This window comes from Bombyx mandarina, chromosome A1 (genome assembly GCF_030267445.1).
Source record: "Bombyx mandarina strain Sakado chromosome A1, ASM3026744v2".
Taxonomy (NCBI): Eukaryota; Metazoa; Arthropoda; class Insecta; order Lepidoptera; family Bombycidae; genus Bombyx; species Bombyx mandarina.
Genome location: NC_143234.1, coordinates 21,116,013 through 21,137,069, shown reverse-complemented (window position 1 = coordinate 21,137,069; position 21,057 = coordinate 21,116,013). Strand labels below are relative to the sequence as shown.

The window sequence follows — 21,057 nt, the reverse complement described above, 5'->3', positions numbered from 1 at the left end:
AATTCTATATCTTATTTTCCGATGGTAGCTTCCACAAAGAGATCTCAATCCTCAAATAGGCCACATTCATATCACCCGAAACGTGGATTTAATGTTAAAGGCTTTAGCCGACGAATTTTTCAAAAAGCAATTTTATTGTGGTTCTGAGCTACTCTCCCTGTTGTATTATGATAATAGAGTGTGGACTGTATTTATTGATTTAAGATATATATAAAATTAAAGACTGAATATAAAAGAAATATTAAATCAATGCGTTGCTCTTGGCGGCAAAATTTGATAGGAGATTGGTGTCATGGCGGATGACGCTCGCTGACATTTTGACGTTCAGAAACTGAACACTCCCCATTTAAGTTATTTTAAACAAATAAAGTTTTTTTACAGTGTCTTAAAAGGAAGTCCGGTTCCAACTATAACGTGGATGTACAAAAAGGATACTACGAAAGGATTCGTCAACTTGCCCACGGACGGTATCGATCGGGGAAATTTAAGTATTTCAAATGTCACGTTGGAACATTCTGGCATCTATAGATGTGTCGCTGAAAATGTTATAGGAAAAGATACGCACGAAATCGAATTGGTGGTTCAGTGTAAGTTGTCTACTTATCGTTTCGGTTTGAAGGGTGGGGAAGCCGTTGTAACTATACTGAGACCTTAGAACTTATATCTTATGGTGGGTGGCGCATTTACGTTGTAGGTGTCTATGGGCTCCAACTTAACACCAGGTGGTCGGTGAGCTCAGCCACCCAGCTAAGCAAAAAAAAATTTGCATCCTTGTATTTTCAAACTTATGGAACTACTTTTCCTATTAGTTAATGGAGATATTATTTGAAAAGTTATCATTTTTTTAATGCCAACCATGCCATATAGTCACAATGCCATACCGTTATGTGTATTATATATATATTGTGGTTGTTTGAAAGCCCCTGGCGTACGAATGCGTTACCATTTCCTGATAGAAATAAGCAAGAGCGAAGAAGCTCTGAGACATATTACTGCGTGAATGCCGACACGTTAAATCGAAATATGGATTCAGGTTGTATTAACATCAGGGAGACAGCAGACAAGAAGCATTCCTGGTATCATACATAAGATATTAAGCTTAACCGCAGTGAGCGAAGCGACCGTTCCAGTATTTCAATCAACATTTTGCACATTATATAAATATCTAACACGCGAGTTGATATATTTCTGCAGCGAATCAGTCATGCATTTCGATTTTAATGTTTAACAGCTTTTATATTATACAGTTGAGACTGATCTCACGTGTCAAGGTTACGTCGAGTGGCTTCGATAATCAGATGAGCCGTAAGCTGTTGATTGATAATAAAAAAACGTCCTTTTCACATACTAAAAGCCATTCCTTTATATTTTAGATGCTCCTCAATTGGCTCCACTGATAGGTGAGGTAGGAGACGGGCCGCGCGTAGTAGAAGTCGGTAAACGAGTTGTGTTCTCGTGTAACGTAACTGGCATCCCTCTGCCGGTCGTAGTTTGGACGAAAAATGGACTACCCGTTTCTTATTCTAAAAATGTGTGAGTATTTTGTATAAGCGAGTGTGACGTCACGCGAAAAATTACCGAAAACCGTGGGCTATGATATGTACTACTATGTACTTCTTCAAATTAGTTCGAAAAGTGCCTCAGAAATTTGCAGTCTGGTTTTGTCACAAGCATAGCTGAAAATCCATTCGAACCGCGATGTATGACAAAATAAATAGATTTTTGAAGTGAAACTTCTTAGGCGCGTTGAAAGTAAAATTTAACACGCGATAGTTACGGCTAGAGACAAAAGATACAAATTAGGATGAGCGAGAGTGAGAAAATAGACAGAGCGTCTCGCGAACCACTCGACGGTCGATAGGGAAAGGACAAAGCGAGCTAGATCATTTCTCTTATACACAGCATTCCCTATTGCAAGAGAAATTTGATTTAAGGATGAAAAACTAAGAAAACCACAATACTACACACCGCAAAAGAAGTTTCACTTCTTTCGCGTGCACTAAGTTGCACGCGCACTATTTTTAGCGCTTACATGTTTATGTTTAACATGAACTACGACAGATAAGTAATTCAATTAATGCAAAGACTTAATTTACAGCCATTTGAATGAATCCCAAGCTTTGATAATAGAAAATGCGACAGACCACGAAGCCGGCTCGTACATTTGCAATGCGACCAGCGCCCTGGGATCGACTCACAGAAATCTCACGCTCAACGTTTATGGTGAGAGAAATTTTAACATTGTCTTTTATTTATTTATTTGGGAAACCAAAAGTACAATACAAACATACAATGTTTTAAAAAATAGCTAAAACAATAACTAAATATATTTCCACCGTCAAAATCACATATACCTAAGTAGAAAGTTAACAATGGAAGAAGAAAAAATTTAGAAACTTGAGTTTACACAAAAAAAGCAATACAATACGCACATATTATTATATGCATCAACTTACACTATAAAACTAAGTAATACTCATATACCATATACCAAGTATTTATATGTTAATATAGTGTATATGTTTATAATATAGTGTATAACTTATAGCGTATATAGTTTATTCGGGCACTCCAGGGAAGTTGTCTACTATATTCAGCAGTGAAACGTAAGTTATGATGCGGGGTAGAGCAAAAGGCTTTTTAAAAAGAAACGACAGAGCTACCGTTCAAGGCAGAGGGTGGTTAAAAACTGCTTTATTCTTTTTTTTTCCTACCTAGGCTGATAGCCTTGAGAGGCTATGTCAGCGTTACGTTAGCGTGTAGGTGAGCTCTCGGGGCTCAAACCGGGAATGCTGCGAACACTGGTCCCAGCAAGAGTGCTTCGCAGAATTTACCACCGGATCGGAAATGCGACCCACTTAGAAGATCCGGCGAGAAACTCAGTGGGCTGTGTCTATGGGTTAATTTACTCGTCCAGACCTTCGTCGCAAGCGACGGGTTCAGCGAGGACGGGTACCGGTGCTTTATTCATAAGCATGTTGTGCTTATATACTATGTTACAAACAAGGGGTGTTTTTCTTATTTTGTTTCTTGGTATAGAATACAGTGAACATTATACTTATTATCTAATCCTAATTACCAAAGTAAAACAATGATGATGTTATGAACGTTATCTAGTTACAAAGCGCTATTGTCGCAATAGGCAATGGCTACATAACTCGTAGCTTTATTTTGTTTTAATAATATCATCTGCGATTAATAAATTTTCAGTGAGTCCAAAGATCTTACCGATAAATTCGGAACCTATACAGCAATTCTTAGAAGGCCAACTGGTAGAATTGCCATGTAAATCAAAGGGCCTACCGGTGCCGTGGGTGGAGTGGACCCACAACGGAGACACCATACTTGATGACAGAAGACATATAGACGAAGATGGACTCAGGTACGGTGGCACATTTTTTGCAAAACACCTAGACCAATAGTCTGCATCCTTGTCAGTTAGTCAATACAGCCAAATATAGATGACACATAATTGAAATTTATTCAGTGTAAATTTTTTTACATTTATTTTTATACTCTTGTGTTTCAAAAATGCTAACTCATCTATATACTAAATATATAAATCTACAGTGGTTTTTACGGATGTTCCGTTATAACTACTGAACCGTGCATCCGATTGACTTGAAACTTGGTATCCATGTAGAAAATACATGTACTTAATGGATAAGCTAATATTTATATGAGCGTTGGACTCCCTACACCAGTTGCGGGGGCGTTAATGATTAGAATCTTTGTGGGGGTGAGAAATAATAAAGTTAATTTTAAATGCCCAGCGAAGCGGACAGGTACAGCTAGTCCCTTATAAGGCAAAATAAAAATTGCGTGCCTTAACTACACATTGCGCGGAAGAGTCGTAGGCTAGGAGTAAACAAATCGCGTGGTGCCGACCACTAATGGGACCAATGAATATAATTAATTCGATGGAAAATCTTCTTTAATGTATAAAGAAGATTGGTAATGATTTTGGTAACTCTAAAGCTCATCGATTTTCTCTAAACAACAAAAAAAAAGATAACCGGTTGACAGAAAACAGACGCAATGATACTGAACTGTTTTTATTTTTGCGTATTTATGTATACCTAGGTCATATAGTCAAACCCGGCTCGCTTCGTTTGCGGGTCCTTGACTTGGATCCGAACCTTGGATGAAGAGTTCTTTAAACAACGAAATCGGTCCAGTTAGCCGGAATATAAAATTAAAACACATAAAAAAGACATATCGACTTTTAAATACATATACAGATTATCGTTTGGGATGGTATGGACATGTGATGAGACGGAATGAAAATGAGGTTGTTAAGAGAGTGTTAACTATGAATGTGGAAGGATTTAGAGGAAGAGGTAGACCTAAGAAGAAATGGATGGATTGTGTGAAAGACGATATGGGTAGGAGGGGAGTGAGCGAAGAAATGGTATATGATAGAAGAGTATGGAAGGAGAAAACATGTTGCGCCGACCCCGGGTGACTGGGAGAAGGGCAGGATAATGATGATGATGATGACAGATTATCACTGTTCTAAATAATCTGTGTAATCTGTGTTTGGTTTATTTCAGGTTCGTGGCGAATATAACGGACTTCGGGAATTACACATGTGTTGCCAGGAATGAATATGGAAGCGATTCGATATCGTATTCTTTGTATATTTGGGGTGAGTGTGTCTTTGATTTTTGATAGTATACCACCATAATAATATCATAGATAATCTACACTTAATATTTAAGAAAACTGACAAGAAGTCTCAGTCATTGTAAATTCTCATGATTACGTTTCATTTGATTTCATTACAATAGATTACAATCTCCTACTTTACCTCATTCCAATTCATATCATTTTTCATATAACAATATATTATATTTATTTACAAAAATATCATATATATACATGATATCATATATATAGATATAGTTGAAAAAAACATTTGAATATTTATAAAAACTTGACACTGGCAACAATGGCAGCACAATAACACGATTACCATCTGAAATAAATAAGAAAAAGAAGAAGTTGATCTTCTGGAATACATTTATTTTTTCACTAACAAAAAACGGCTCACCTAGTATTAGGCTTTAGTGAGAGTCCATAGACATAATAAAGGCCGTCACCCAGAAGCAACGTCTCTCGCCTTAAATTTAGAACCTCCTTATTGTATACTTGAAGTCGGTTGAACAATTTTCGCTTGCAGTGACACCGAGAATAGAGCCTCCGCTTGAGACGACGAAACAAGTACTGTCAGGTGACAATGTGACCTTACAGTGTGACGTGATGGGCTTCCCTGTCCCTAATGTAATGTGGGAGTATGAAGGGAAATCTCTCACTGAAAATACTACAACGTTAAGGTAAACCAGTACAAATATTAGGTCCTTACATTCAAAATTAGCGCTTTGTACAAGAGGAAAATAATTTGTTGGTACTTCCTTATTTCTTCCTCAATCCGTTATCTACGCCATCTGTTGACACTAAAAACTACGCGTGTGAAAACGGCGCGAAGAGTGTGTGAAAAAAAAACTAAAACACGGTGCCGGTGCAAAAACGATAAAATTGTGATTTGTTGATCAATCGACACATATAACTCTCGCAAGTGAAAAAATAGAAAAGTCCATCAACGAACTACGAAGTGAGTCCTAAAACTTATCCCTTTCTCAGTCCCAAACATATTTAAATTCAAAACCTGTACATATTTTGTTTACCTATTAAACATAAAAAATAAGTACTACAATTTTGGCTATTCTCATATATTGTGTATTCATAGTGCATAATGTTATTTTCTAAATAATTATAAACAAGAATCTCGTTATTGTGTTGTACAAGTACTAGGTATGGTTTTAAAGAGGGTTTTAGGAATTTTTTCTTTTCATTTTTTTTTTTTATGATTGAAGGATTACTGGTGGCCCGGAGGCCTTTCCAGTTTCACCAGGACAGGTGGACGAGCAAAGGCTCAGCCAGGAGGGGTGGGATTTTCTAACAGCTACCCGAGCGCCTCCGAAGGAGACCTAACAGCTCAAGAGTAGCTGCTTCGCAAATGAATCTACTACCGGATCGGAATCGCGACCTGCTGAGAAGATCCGGCGAGAAACTCAGCGAGCTGATTCATGGGTTAGGTTGCACGGCGAACTCTTTGTCGAGTTCGACGAGTACGGTTACCGGGGTCCCTAAGCCTGCTCCTAGTGTTAGAGCTGAAGGCGGCTAATGCAAAGGTTATTGGATCTGATGGATCCGTAAGGACGTGTTTCTTTTCATATTAGAGTGGAATCGTGTTGAAAACTTGTTTGTCCTAACTCTGTGTGTGTTTGCCAACCAAGCATATACAGGGTGTAACGATTTAAAAAACCAAACTAAATTGTTTTTACCTTACTTTTTCTGTTGGTAGGGCTTAATGTAAGCCCAAATGGATATGTCACCATCATGTCTTTTTCTCCCGCGAAGCAAATACGCGACCTGGTTGGAAGGGTCTTTATATACTACAATTGAGACTACGATATCTTGTCTTGAAGCGGTTCAAGCACGTTGCAATGTCGATAGTCTCCAGCTTGTCAGATGGAACGTAATATCCATACTCGGTTATGTAAATAAAAGTTATTTAGGTCAATTATTCAGGTTTCCTTGCGAAGACATGCTAACAAAAAACGATGTTTCGTTCCAGTTTCAATGACTACGGTAATCTGTACATAGTGAACGCTAGTGTCGAAACAGAAGGAGTTTACACTTGCATCGCTGGTAACATCGCCGGTGTTGCCGTGAAGACGATTTTCCTTAGCGTTAATGGTATGTTTTTTTTATATTTTTTTATTGCTTAGATGTGTGGACGAGCTCACAGCCCACCTGGTGTTAAGTGGTTACTGGAGCCCATAGACATTTACAACGTAAATGCGGCATACACCTTGAGATATAGTTCTAAGGTCTCAGTATAGTTACAACGGCTGCCCCACCCTTCAAACCGAAACGCATTACTGCTTCACGGCAGAAATAGGCAGGGCGGTGGTACCTACCCGTGCCGACTCACAAGAGGTCCTACCACCAGTATGTAAAAAAAACAGTTTAAAACTTACCCGTGTCGCATTTTTACAAATTACAAGTTTCTTTTTTCAAACATTCAGATCAATTAAATACTTGATACGGGAATATAGTATCGGGGCTTATGAATCTGTCAAACTAGCGACACGCGTTGCAAGGTACTCTCCATCGCTTCATCCCCTTCTAACTCTTACGTAAGAGAGAGATAGAAAACTTGCAGTGTTTGCCCATACAGCGCCTAAGATTCATGTTGTTTAGGATTTGGATGTTTCAGACTAATTAATCTTTGGTATACCAGTCCGTTTGTGTAGTAAAGTAAAATTAAATTATATTCAAATTTTACGGTAAAGGGACACAGCAAGCCTCTCGATTACTTTCTGTTGTTTTTTTTCTTTTCTTTGCGAAGATGGAAAAAGCCCATTTACTACAAAAATGTGGATACCGTCACCCATATGAAGTTCAAGTTGAAGTCTCAATTATATTATATATAATATAATTATATAAAATTATATATTATATATCGTACATCGGCTGCCCCACTCTTCAAATCGGAACTCATTAGTGCTTCAACATAAGCATATACAGAATTACGGTAGCTTTTATTGTGGGCCCAGTAAAACATTTTTCCCTTATTCTCAACTCACACTTACTCTCAATTTGTTTTTTGTCTCAATTCACTCTCAAACGTAACAAAGGACGTCCAAGGCTAGGTGGTGCGATGACCTTCGAAGGGTGACCGGCGGAGGTGGATGGGGAGAGCCGAAATCCGGGCTCAGTGGTGTAAATGTGAGGAGGCCCATGTCCAGCAAGGGACGACTGTGGGCTGATGATGATGATTATGATGATGAATATATGTTCAGTACCAACCATACAAGTCAACTATACTGGTTTTTTGATATTCGAGGCTGCAAGTTTACTATCTCTCTTTTACGTATGAGTTAGAAGGGGATGAAGCGATGGAGACTAATTAGACTAACGTATTCGAAGAATCTTTTTTTTTTAGAACCACCGAAAATTCTAGAAGATAATTATACCGGCCCGTATGTGGCCACCGATATGGATCATTCATTGACGATATATTGTTCCGCAACTGGCAAACCTAAGCCGTATGTCCTTTGGTCTAAGGACGAGTTTTATTTGAATCACGGTGAGACATATGTTAATGATCTAATTACTTTTTCTGGACTTCGCTGCGTTTCAAGAAACATGCAGTTGTTTTTCAGTCTTTTCTTTAAGAATGAAGGCGAGAAAAGCAAAGTAACGAGAATAATAAATCTCTACTAATATTATAAAGCTGAAGAGTTTGTTTGTTTGAACGCGCTAATCTCAGGAACTATTGGTCCGATTTGAAAAATTATTTCAGTGTTAGATAGCCCATTTATTGGGGAAGGTTATAGGCTATATAACATCACTCTAAGACCAATACAGGTGGAGCACCAATAAAGAATGTTTCAAAATAGGGGCTTAAATAGCTCCTTAACATTCTATAATTCAAAAGTATTTTCACATTCTACGTAAATGAAGTTGCGGGTAAAATTTAGCGTTATGCCAAAGTAACTATTCCACGCGGACGAAGTCGCGGGCAAAAGCTAGTATATTATAATTAGAATTATTAATAGAATACATATTGCTGTAATGAAAGCATTATCTAAGACGTGGGTTTAGTTTTTGTTTCACTCACATATCACACCCTGTATTAGCTCTGATTTTATGGTCCCAAAAAAGAAGGAGGTACGTGTATTTGTAAGAATCATTGACGTTTGCAGATCCCCGTTACGACGTGGACTTCAATGGTAGGCTAACGATACAGTCGCCCGCCGAGGAGTTGAGCGGAAACTACACTTGCGAAGCCAGGAACAAGTTCGGGTATACGAACAAGACAGTCGAAGTAAACATTTATTGTGAGTTAAGTTTTGCTGGTAACATCGCGAGGACGACCTTGTCTTTTTGGCGGGAACGCGAGGAATGAAGTTGTGTGATTTGTTTTATTTTGTCTATTTAGTGTTACTTCAGGTTCAAGTGTGTAATAACGGTGGCTTATTAACTGTTTAGTATCTATGAAAGTGCACAAATGTGGGAAAATGAAACAAAGCCGCTGAACGTAACTGCTCGGGATCCTCCAAAAAGTCCACTGAAAAATCTCAGTAAATGACCACCATTTTACTGTGATTATATGTCATCCCCTATCATCTCATCGCGTTTAATTTCATCCCAGTTGATTAATGTCTCAAATTAATCATCTTCATTTCATTTCATTTCATTTCCCTCCATATTATCATTTTTCATAAAAATAAGAATATAAATTTAAAATAAGACATAACTTAAAGGTCTTAGTTACCAGTCATAAAATCCCTTTAAAAAAAAACTCGTGGATGGAGGTGGTCGCGGTCCTTAAGCATGAGGACTACGACTGAAGGAAGGAAAAGCTCGTCGTGATCTGGTTTTTTCTTCTTCTCAGTCGTTTCACTTGACAGTCTAGTTGGGGTCGTTAAATAGCCTTGAAGGAGACAGACATGACCCCTCACACCTCGAAGTGATAACAATTAGTTATGATGGCTACAAGCTTCGGTAACCATTTAACAACAGTTGGTTCATCAATTCGCTCACCCATCTAAGCAATAGATAAATAAATAAATAAGCATAAATCTATTATACTATCCACGTGTGGGGCGGTATGGATGTAATACGATCTGCGTCAACCCTGTCCCGCCCTCTCAATAGCTCTGACTAGGCTCTGGCCTGGTCCAAGGTTGGGCGCCGGCTTTGAGCGGCAGGAGTTTTTGAGGAGATTCAACTTCCACACAGCGTTCGGTGCGATGGGTAGGATTCCGGTGATTTTGTAATGTAAAAAAAAAACTATCCATGTGGCATATGTTTATAGGGGTCATCTGAACTCGAAACGAAGTCACAAACTATATGATATCGCTTGCAGTGTACCTGTACTTGCATATATATGTATAAACGCTTTTCCAGCCGTGCCCAAACAAGTACAATCAGCTGAAAGCTATGCGAAGGTGACAGCACTCGAAGGAACCGACATTGTCATCGCGTGTCCCATCCGAGCTACAAACGTGCGATCAATATCATGGTACAAGGTTCGACGGTGATTATATTAAATTGTAAATTATTGTTGTATTGTAAAACGCTGTCCAAGATCAATAAACCACTGATACAATAGTAATGTGAATTTAAAAAAGATTAAACTGTTTGCAGGATGCGAAATTAATATCAAAAGGTGATCTTCAGCTAAAAAACGTTTCGCGAAATGACACGTCCGTGTACGCGTGCATCGCGACGAACACTGCGGGCAGCGCGCACGCGTCCGTAGCGCTCGACGTGCAATGGCCGCCCGCGTTCGTGACGAGGGTAGAGGGAAATATTGAGGTGATCAAAGGAGAGGACGCGTGGTTCAGCTGTGCAGTCGACGCTAAGCCTTTGGCTAAGGTTGATCTTCATTATTTATCTTTAATGTTTACTGATTTTTTTTTGTCTATTTGATTGTTAAGGGTGATTGAGTTTACGGTTCTCAAGTTTAGTTGTTGTTGAATCTCATAGAGATCACAACGTGTATATTAGTCGCATCCAGTTTCAGACGCGAATTCGATTGAATTCTATAACGGTTTGAAAGATAGTCTTCAAATTGGAACGCATGTCTGCATCGCGATTAAAAATGGTGGTACCTACCCACTCAAGCTATATAATGCTCCTGACTACCGGTTTGTCAATAGAAAGTCAAGTATGCTCTAGTTTTAGTTTTCTAGGTCGAATATTCTGGAACGTTTTAGACAGAATGCTTGATGCGGATGCTATGAAAGCGTGATCGTAGACAATATGAAGACACTTCTATTCATAGCGAAGCAACTATCGGATCACCTCTACAAAGCGAAGATGTGAATAATGATAGTGGAGTCTACCTTAATAGTCGTAATAATTATATATGGTTTTAATTAGTAATTCAATGAAGAGTTTTAATAATCTTGAGCTATACCTCATAGCAATATTATCATTTGCTTTTATAATTGTATTAATTTTAGATAAAATGGTTATTCAATTCTAAGCCATTGATCTTCGAGGATAAGGATGTTTTTAAAGTATTAAACGCACAACAAAGAAACGCGGGCGTTTATAAATGTGTTGTTAGCAACATTCATGGAACTATAATCAAGGAGTTCAAATTGTCCGTCCTGGGTGAGTGTTTAAACAGAAATTTAAGGATCTTAAGGTATGATGAATAATAATAATGAGATTTACCTGTAGGTACTCTTATATTTTAAACTGAGGGTAGTCGAAAATATGTAAATCACAAGACATTATCGTCTACAAAAAAAAAAAAAATTATTGAAGTTTTCACAGTACGAACCTATGACTAGTTCAAATTCAAATTCAAATTCAAAATCATTTATTTCAACTTAGATGTCAGTATGACACACTTGTTGAATGTCAAAATACAAATAACAATGTTAACTCTACCACCGGTTCCAAAAAAAGCCACAGTCCTGAGAAGAACCGGCGAAACAAACTCAGCGGGCTTTTTTTTTTTGTTTTTTCTCAAATATTTTCTTTTTTTTAAATAAATAGAAATATTCACAATAAAAGAAAAAACAAGTCTAAAAAAATTATAATAATAATGAAAAATGAAAAGGCCAGGAGCGAGCGCCTCATTCCCACGTAGTGCCATCTAGTAAATAATCCTTAACTTTATAATATGCCTTGTTGCACAAACGTTCCTTAACAGTTTTCTTAAATCTATGAACAGGTAGTAGTTGAACGTTTAGTGGGATCTTGTTGAAAAGCTGTACACCCAGCCCCCTAAAAGAGTTGCTTATTTTCTTAATTCGAGCCGCCGGCAACGCAAGCCTATGTTTGTTCCTAGTGTTCACATTATGCAAATCGCAGACTCTGGGGAATTCTTCAATGTTTTTACGCACGTACAATAAATTTTCAAAAATGTATTGGGACGCTAAAGTTAGAATTTTGATTTCCTTAAACTTGTCCCTCAAGGATTCCCTCGGGTGCATATTATAAATAGCACGAATAGCCCTCTTCTGCAGGATGAAAATCGTTTCGACATCGGCAGCATTGCCCCATAGCAAAATGCCATAGGACATAACACTATGAAAATAACTAAAATAAACCAGGCGTGCCGTATCTTCATTAATATATATTCGTATTTTTTTTACCGCAAACGCTGCAGAACTAAGCCTACTCGCTAACTTGCATATGTGAGGACCCCACTGCAGCTTAGAATCAACTGTTATACCAAGAAAAACTGTCGAATCCACAAGCTCCAGTGTCTCTTCACTTACAGTAATATTAGTGTCAACTTGTCTAACATTAGGTGTGGTAAATTTTATACATTTTGTTTTTTTGTTATTTAATAACAGATTATTAACACTAAACCAATGTACCACGCGCGAGATAGCATCATTCACATCGTCATAATCTTCCAAATGTCGTTTAATTTTAAACAATAATGATGTATCATCAGCGAATAATACGACCTCGTGACGGGTTTCAATAAACTTAGGTAAATCATTCATATATACAAGAAATAGGAAGGGACCCAATATGGAACCCTGAGGAACACCCATATTAAGTAAGACACCGGAAGATCTCGTTCCTTTAACGTCTACCTTTTGGATTCTTCCGGATAAATAAGATTTAATAAGTTCTAATGAAACGCCCCTAATACCATAATGGTGTAATTTCCTCAACAATGTATTATGCTCAACACAATCAAAAGCTTTAGATAAGTCGCAGAAAACCCCAAGGGCATTATGCGACTCTTCCCAAGCCTGAAAAATATTTTTAATGAGATCTACACCTGCATCAATAGTTGACCGACCTCTAGTGAATCCATATTGTTTGTTATGAAGCAGGTTATTGGAATTGAAGTGGTTCAAAAGTTGTTCCAGAATAATTTTTTCAAAAATTTTACTCAATGTAGGTAGTACTGAAATGGGCCTAAAGTTAGAGGGGTCAAAAGTACTACCAGATTTAAATAACGGTAGAGTCATTTATCTCTATAAATATTGACTTAAACAAAAAAGTCACTAACAAACCTTTAAATCATTTCTTAAGACTTCTATAATCAACATTATTCAACAAACTGTTGTACATACTTTTTTTATTAAAATAAAAATATGGAGAGTCAACCTTATATGACTTTTTTTTGTTATTACGATTCAATCGTATAGTGTTTCATAAAATACAAAATTCAGTAACAGTATGCAGGGGCTTGACCTTGTCTGTGTCATTGCTGACATCCCCAAGTTATGCTGACTATTCACCGTTGGGTAGACCGTACAAATCATCTACTTACAGTTGCAAAAAAAAAGAACATCTATACAATGATATTAAGTTCTAATTGGAAGATTGTTGAGTCTATCCCCAACAACAACTAATATGTTAAGTATCTTTCTCTTCCTAGCTACTAATCCCACATGGTATTGGAGTGAACGTTCCTTATTTTTCTCCCTCATTTCTCTCTTTGACATCCTCGTCAGTAACATTGGATTCCTTTTGGCCTTCAGCAATATATTTATTTTATTTATTTATTTAATTATTTATTTATTACAAAAACATACAATTTTAATCATAATAACAAATATTGAAACGATGTTATCTGCTGTAGTCATATATATATATCTTTTCACCTTGTCTTGCTTGAGTCTTCCTCTAGATCTCCGACTGCAATCCGTCAAGCTGCAGTACCAAATTCCCGACCTAGTATTTTATGTGTTATGCCTACCTGTATGAATAGAAAAAGAAAATTTTCAGAGCCTCCATACCTAATGGAGTTTGACTTTTTGGATGTATTGCTGAAGGAAGGGAGTAATGCTACACTTGAGTGTGTGGCTAAAGGAGTTCTCGCACCGACTGTCCAATGGATCTACAAGTAAGTCGATTTGAAGAAATCTATAAAACGTTACTAATTTTTTTTTCTATCTATGCTGATAGCCTTGAGAGACTATTTCAACTTCACCCTAACGTGTGTAGGTGAGCTCACGGGGCTCAAACCGGAGTGTTGCTAACACTGGCCCTAGCAAGAGCAGTGCTTCGCAGAGTCTACCACCGGATCGGAAACGCGACCCACTGAGAAGATCCGGCGAGAAACTCAGTAGGCTGTGTCTTTGGGTTAATTATGACCGAGCTTTGCTAGCTTTTTTTTTTATAATTTGTGTTTTTGAGAAATTATATTTAAATACGAATTACATATAGATAAAATGATGAAATATGAATAATATTTTTTCTATCTTACCGACAGAATAATAAAAAAATATGAACTGGTTATCTAAAGAAAAAATCAAAATTATCGATAAAGTTGATTATTGAAAACACGTATAAAACAACATTTTCTCAAAATAAATCGTAGCTAGATCGATTTATCGCCCCCGAAATCCCCTGTATACTAAATTTTATAAAAATCGTTGGAGCCGTTTCCGAGATTCAGATTAAATATGTGCAAGAAGTGTACAAGTAAATACAAGAATTGCTCGTTTAAAGATATATATAATAATAAAACGTTATAAGTCATACAACAAGTTAGGTTGATTGTTTCTTTGCCTTTAGTGGAACTTTCTTGCCATTAGTGGAACTTAAAACACAAACCACATCCAAAACCAGGAAAATAAAAACGTTGAGGTTCCATTAAATAAAATTAGCCTGTTTGATAATTTACATTTCGTTTCAAAGCTTCCCTGTTCTTAATGATTAGCTGATAGATTAGTTCTTAATGATTTTGGATGCTGCGCAAGAGTCCATCTGTAAAATTGCAATAACATAAAATTACATTCAATCATAATAATAATTCTGATTGCAATTACGTATTTGCTATAAAATAAATATATAATTACAGATTATAATTAGAAGTATGTGTTTTGTATGTATATACAATATGGAACTTTCTTCAAATCGTTATAGTATACTTAGAAAAGAATTATTTTTTACATACTATGAACGATAAGTACGTAGGTAACGCATGCATGTGACTAGGAGATGTATGGAAATGGTGTGCAAGGTAGAGGGGGCAGAGGTCGACCGAAGAAGACATGGATCGAGTGTGTGAATGACGATATGAGAGAGAGAGAGAGGAGTGAGTGTTGAGATGATGACTGATAAAAGAGAACGGAAGAGAAAATTAGCTGTACCGACATCACCCAGCGGGATAAGGTCTTCGATCAACAATCGTTTGATCGAATTGTTGATCGAAGGATAAGGTGGAGAAAAAGAAGAAGATACTATGAACGATAAGGTTACATATTAAAAAAAAAAGGGCCAGTTAAATGTATGGTGACATTTCACCGTAAATCCGACTTAGGTTGGTGATGGTTGTACCTCGCGACCGATAGTTGAGGACATTGAAGTCCTATATGGTGCGCTCTTTACTCTAGCAACACTCAGTGGGTGGCAGACGGCCCGGCCATAACCAGCACGAATACAACAACGGAAGCGGAAGGCCTGTATCGGTGCGAGGCCGCGAACAAAGCCGGGAGCGCGCACGTGGTCTACAGGGTGGTGGTGCTCGCGGCGCCCTCTGTGCTCCACGTCACGTCCTACAGCGACGGACGAGGGAGCACCGTCGACGAAGCCGTCGAAGTTATTGTGAGAATCTTAATTAGAATAGGAATTCGAATTCGTATAGGAATTGTGGTCGTTATCTGATGCTAAAGGAAGATTCTAAACTTTTCCTTTTTTATTTAAATTTGCGTAAGCCCCACTGTGGTTGTGGCGGTAGCCATCATAAAATATAAGATATTTGACAGATGGCGTCAGCCCAATCGTGGTTGTGGAGGTAGCAATCATACAACACAAGATATTTGACAGATGTTTGAATCTCGCTAACGACAGTTTCAATATAAGCTCGCTTAGATACAACTTCCGAACGAGAGCATTCGGGCCGTCGGTCTACCGAGCAATATCACCCGCTCGGTAAAAGATCATCCCTACGTCATAATCTTCCAAAGTGGTTTTACCGAATTTCTTCTATTTGGGAATAAATCTCCTTACATTGCTTTGTACTTTTTTCATTGCGCAGATGAACGACCTCATTGCTCACCGTAAATCACATATCGCAACATAAGCGTCATCAGTTACGAGATTTAAGTTGGAATTCTCAATTGAATTAGTGTAATATTTCTAGCAGTAGTTCGGTGTGGTTTGAAGGGTGGGGCAGCCGTTGCACTGAAAACTGAGACATAGAATTCATGTCTCAGGGTGGGTGGCGGCATTTGCGTTGTTGATGTCTATGGGCTCCAGTAACCACTTAACACCAGATGGGCTGTGAGATCGTCCACCCACCTAAGCAATAAAAAAAATGTACATAGCAACTTGTTTGTTGTCATCCACATATAGACATGAGATGGGGTCTCATATTTGTTTTAGAAACTGGCTTTAGCAAAATATAGTACCTAAATGTGGTGGGGAAGACGTCGTTATGTACCACCCATGTATAACATTTTTGCTACAGCTCAACAAACGTGCCAGAATATCGTGTAAAGCAAAAGGGAGACCGGAACCCATCATACAGTGGTTCAAGAACGGTCGCGTCGTTGGTCAAAATCTACCTGGAATTAGCAGCGCCGATGTGGTACTGGATAGCGTGCAGGCCTCACACTCAGGTGCCTACATGTGTGTCGCCACTAATGAAGGCGGTAGCGATCAGAAGCGAATCAGACTTGAGGTCTTAGGTTGGTGTTTAATGTTCTCTCTCTCTCTCTCCCTCTGTCTCTGTCTCTCTTTCCCTCTCTCTGTTCTCTCTTTTTAAGCGGCAGGCAGCGGCTATCTATCTATGCTAAGCTATATGCTGATTTATTTTCTAGAGGGATGAAAAATAAAGTATGTGATGAGTGGTTCTGATTACAGAAAATACAATATGTATCATTAAAGAGACTTGTTAGGTTACGCTGACATCGCCTCTCAAGGCTATCAGCTTAGGTAGGGAAAAAAAATGGATTCTGTTCTTGTCCGACAGCTCGTGAGTCGGTATAGGGCATGTTGTTTTAGAACGATGACGTCATTGTACTAATCCTTACTTAATTTTCATCGTTTTTGAACAGATATTCATTTTCTGATTCTTGTTTTCATGTTTTTTATTCAAGATTTGTTGATGCATAAAAAAGTTACTTTGGTAGCGAGCCAAATCTTGTTCTTGCGTGCTCTATACATAATAGCAAATAGACACCACGGATTCGGACAGGTCGAAGTTTCAATTGGTTTATATCAAAGCCCTACCACCTTTGAAACTTCAAAGAGTTGAGCAGTTTTACTGTGTCCTTAACACTGTCGATATCCATGAGCAACGGTGACCGTCCACCGTTAACTGGACCGTATGCTCGTCTGCCATTGAAGGCGATCGGATATCGTGACTGTTTTCCGACAGGAATAGGTAATACTCGAGTTGGAGCTCAGAATACGCCCCATCGTCATCGTAAGAAGTCAAGAAAATTTGCTAACTTGTATATAGCTCGATAGAATAATAGTATTTAGGATTCACATCATTAGCCTATAGAAGTCCACTGCTGGACATCGGCTTCTCTAATCCAGCTCTTTCCAGCTTATTATAGGACTAGCTTTTGCCCACGAGTCCGTCCGCGTGAAATAGTTACTGTGGCATAACACTAAATTTTACCCCCACTTCATTTTTACGTAGGAAGTGAAAATATTTTTCGAATTCTAGAATGAACACCTATTTTGAAACATTCTTTATTGGTGCTCCACTTGTATTGGTCCTACCGTGATGTTATATATAGCCTTCCTCAAAAAACGGGCTATCTAACACTGAAAGAATTTTTCAAATCGGACCAGTAGTTTCTGAGATTAGCGCGTTCAAACAAACAAACTCTTCAGCTTTATAATATTAGTATAGATTCACATATTAATGTAATGTTTTTTTTTTTTAGAAAAACCGAACATATTCCGCACGATTTTCCAAAGCGACAACATAACGAGTAACACGATTAAATTAGATGTGCTGGTGGGGCAAGCGTTTTATCTTCACTGCCACCCGACGGGCAGCCCGCCGCCGGACATCTACTGGTTCAAAGACGGCCTTCCGCTGATGCTGTACGATGACACTATGGTCTCGACTGAATTCAACGAGGTCTTAGTCTCGAAGGCCGCTCTGGAGGACCAGGCCGGGAACTATACTTGCATCGTGAGGAATAAGGTTGGCAATAACAGCGTCAATTATCTAGTTGACGTCTTAGGTGAGTCGTGTTCTCGGAAATTTAAGTTTGTAAATTATTTTAATATACTGATGAAAGTGCTTTTTTTTGTATTGCTTATACAGGTGGACGAGCTCACAGTCTACCTTAAGTGGTTACTGGAGCCCATATACATCTACGACGCAAATGCGCCACGCACCTTGAGATATAAGTTCTAAGGTCTCAAGTATAGTTACAACGACTGCCCCACCCTTCAAACCGAAACGCATTACTGCTTCACGGCAGGAATAGGCGGGGCGGTGGTACCTACCCGCACGGACTCACAAGAGGTCCTACCATCAGTAAATTAATATAACTATAATTTAAAACGTCAATACAACGAGAAAAAAAGCGTAAACATAAACCTTTTTATTTTATTTTTTTACAAACGAAAGACATAATTTACATACAAAAGGGTATTTTAGTTGATTATACAGAAAATCGTAAATGTTTGAACAACTAATAGTTAACAGACTGTTAGTGTTCTGTGCGACAGAGACAACGCTCTACAAAGTTGAAATTAGCATTAGCTGATTGTGTCTTTTCAAATGCCGATGTGCAAGTTTATCGCCAAGTACTGCAGACTTCGTAGTGCCTCAATCGATAAATAAAAGACCTAAGCTTTTGTATAAAATAAACTTAAAACAAACAAAAGGAGTACGTCCGACAGGGGATACATCAAAGGAAAAACAAAATTGTTATTTTTATTTAATTCCGAGCATTTTCATATTTATCTACCCTTTTAAACCTTCTCAGAACTTCTACAAATAGTTGAAGACCAAAATTGGCCAAATCGGTAAAGTAGTTCTCGAGTTTTAGCGAGACTAACGAACAGCGATTCATTTTAATTTTTTTATATAAATAAACACTTTTGGTACACTACTTTTAGTGCCTCCGCCAATACAGAAAGAAAAAACGAAACGGGTGTCAGCTCGCCTGGGAATGTCTGTGGTATTGACATGTCCGGTGGAGGGCAGTCCCCTACCAGACGTGATGTGGATTAAACACCCTTACACCGAAATAGCCGAGGGCTCTGATAAAATGTCGCTCTCTGATGACAATGTTACTCTGGTGTGTATGAATTGAAAGACAATCACGATATAAATAGACACTTGAACACATTAAGTCCCATCAAACAATTGATTAAGGAGCATAATTTATACGATTAGTTATCTGGTTAATTGTTTGTTATCTGATTAATCTGTGTTTAGGTTTATATGTCGAATTAGTAGTACATATATACAAAATGTTGCATTATTTAAGTGTGTGTATCTGATACTTATGTGTAATTTGTTTATTCATTTTTAAAGTAGTCATATTATCATCAAATCATCTATATTTTTATATACGTAGTTTATTATCCTTGTGGCTGAGGAGCATACGGCCCACCTGATGGTGAGTGGTAACCGTCGCCCATGGACGTCAGCATTGCCAGGAGCAGTGTTAAGCCGCTGCCTACCGTTAAATATACCTAGTCAGGTCATAAGTATTGTCACACAGTAAAAGCTTTTCTTTTAGAATGCTGGCCACAAAAAAGTTTATTGAATTCGAATTTCGAATTGTTCATGAAAATAAAAATGTATACTTTTAGAACTTTACTCATTTTTAAATATGGAGTGGACGCTTAAAGAAGACCGTGTTGCAGTTATTGCGTTGCATCGTTGCGGTTACGCGCCAATTCAAATTTTTAACATACTGAAAAATTTTAATATAACCAAAAGATTCATTTATCGTACCATCAAACGATACAATGAAGAATCTAGTGTAGATGAAAGGTCAAGAAGTGGTCGTCCTCGGTCTGTTAGGACTCCAGCGGTGATAAAAGCTGTGAAGGCGCGAATTCAAAGAAATCCCAAACGTAAGCAGAAACTGTTGGCCCTTCAGATGGGGTTAAGCAGAACCACGGTGAAAAGGGTGTTAAATAAAGACTCGGTGTTAAATAATCGGGCATATCGAAGAAAAACAGGACATCGTTTGAATGCTCGTCTAATGGACCTGAGACTGAAGAGATGCCGCGCTTTGTTGAAGCGGTACGCGGGAAAAAAATATAGAAATTTTACCTTCCAATAAAATTTGTATTATGTTTCCTAAGACGTCCGAAGTCCATTATGAGAGAGTACATCGTATGATTTCCACTGCAGGTCGCTAAATTTGACTACTTCCGTTTCCTAAGTCCCATCTACAGCGCCCTCTATAACGTCTGGAACCGAACCAACAAGCAAAGACAAGCCGCCATATTTGTCATTGTTCGGCTCATAATGATGGATGTAGCCCCAGGAAGACATTATCTGGACTTCGGACGTCTTAGGAAACATAATACAAATTTTATTGGAAGGTAAAATTTCTATATTATGTGTTCCGTTTGACGTCCGAAGTCCATTATGAGAGACTGTTTGTTATCTCCTGGTGGCTTGTATTTGAAATAAAATAATATTTATTTGAAAAGCAACAATGTGACTTATTGTGTTTAATTAAGCAAAGCTTAAATTAAGCACGTAATTTAAATTAATTGAAGGTAACCGTATAATATTACCCACTTAATTCAAATCGACCTAATAAGATTTAGGACGAAAATACTGAGAAAGATTTCTCAGAATTTATATCAGTGTTTGATGCATTAATAATAAGTTTTTGATAGAACTTTCTAAAAGTATGCTCATGTTGTCAGTTATCTTTAGCTGAAATATCATTAATTTGGTAATTTCCTACCCAGTTTAAAGTTTTCACCACCGCTCTACAGCTTCCAACTGAGGCCTGAATACCTGAGTCTCCTAAAAGACTTTTTACCCAACTACTAATCCTTGCTGCAGTAGCTGGCTTAGTGGAGCCTTTAGTTGCTAAG

The 21,057-nt window shown here is 38.0% G+C and overlaps 1 protein-coding gene across 3 annotated transcripts in view; it reads left to right on the top strand.

Moving 5' to 3' along the window:
- The window catches only part of LOC114241603 (hemicentin-1), a 77,339-nt gene that overhangs the window by 35,839 nt on the left and 20,443 nt on the right, over window positions 1-21,057 (top strand). For all 3 annotated transcript variants that reach the window (XR_016325657.1, XR_016325656.1, XM_089739508.1), the window contains exons 31-47: window positions 382-587; window positions 1,374-1,533; window positions 2,099-2,223; window positions 3,211-3,382; window positions 4,554-4,648; window positions 5,183-5,336; window positions 6,641-6,762; window positions 8,015-8,158; window positions 8,778-8,912; window positions 9,985-10,106; window positions 10,225-10,455; window positions 11,046-11,199; window positions 13,792-13,909; window positions 15,405-15,615; window positions 16,481-16,700; window positions 17,913-18,218; window positions 19,105-19,286. Coding sequence is in view for 1 of the 3 variants with exons in the window: in XM_089739508.1 (XP_089595634.1) it covers window positions 382-587; window positions 1,374-1,533; window positions 2,099-2,223; window positions 3,211-3,382; window positions 4,554-4,648; window positions 5,183-5,336; window positions 6,641-6,762; window positions 8,015-8,158; window positions 8,778-8,912; window positions 9,985-10,106; window positions 10,225-10,455; window positions 11,046-11,199; window positions 13,792-13,909; window positions 15,405-15,615; window positions 16,481-16,700; window positions 17,913-18,218; window positions 19,105-19,286 (2,857 nt within the window). In the remaining 2 variants the exon portion in view is untranslated. The remainder of the gene's footprint in view (window positions 1-381; window positions 588-1,373; window positions 1,534-2,098; window positions 2,224-3,210; window positions 3,383-4,553; window positions 4,649-5,182; window positions 5,337-6,640; window positions 6,763-8,014; window positions 8,159-8,777; window positions 8,913-9,984; window positions 10,107-10,224; window positions 10,456-11,045; window positions 11,200-13,791; window positions 13,910-15,404; window positions 15,616-16,480; window positions 16,701-17,912; window positions 18,219-19,104; window positions 19,287-21,057) is intronic.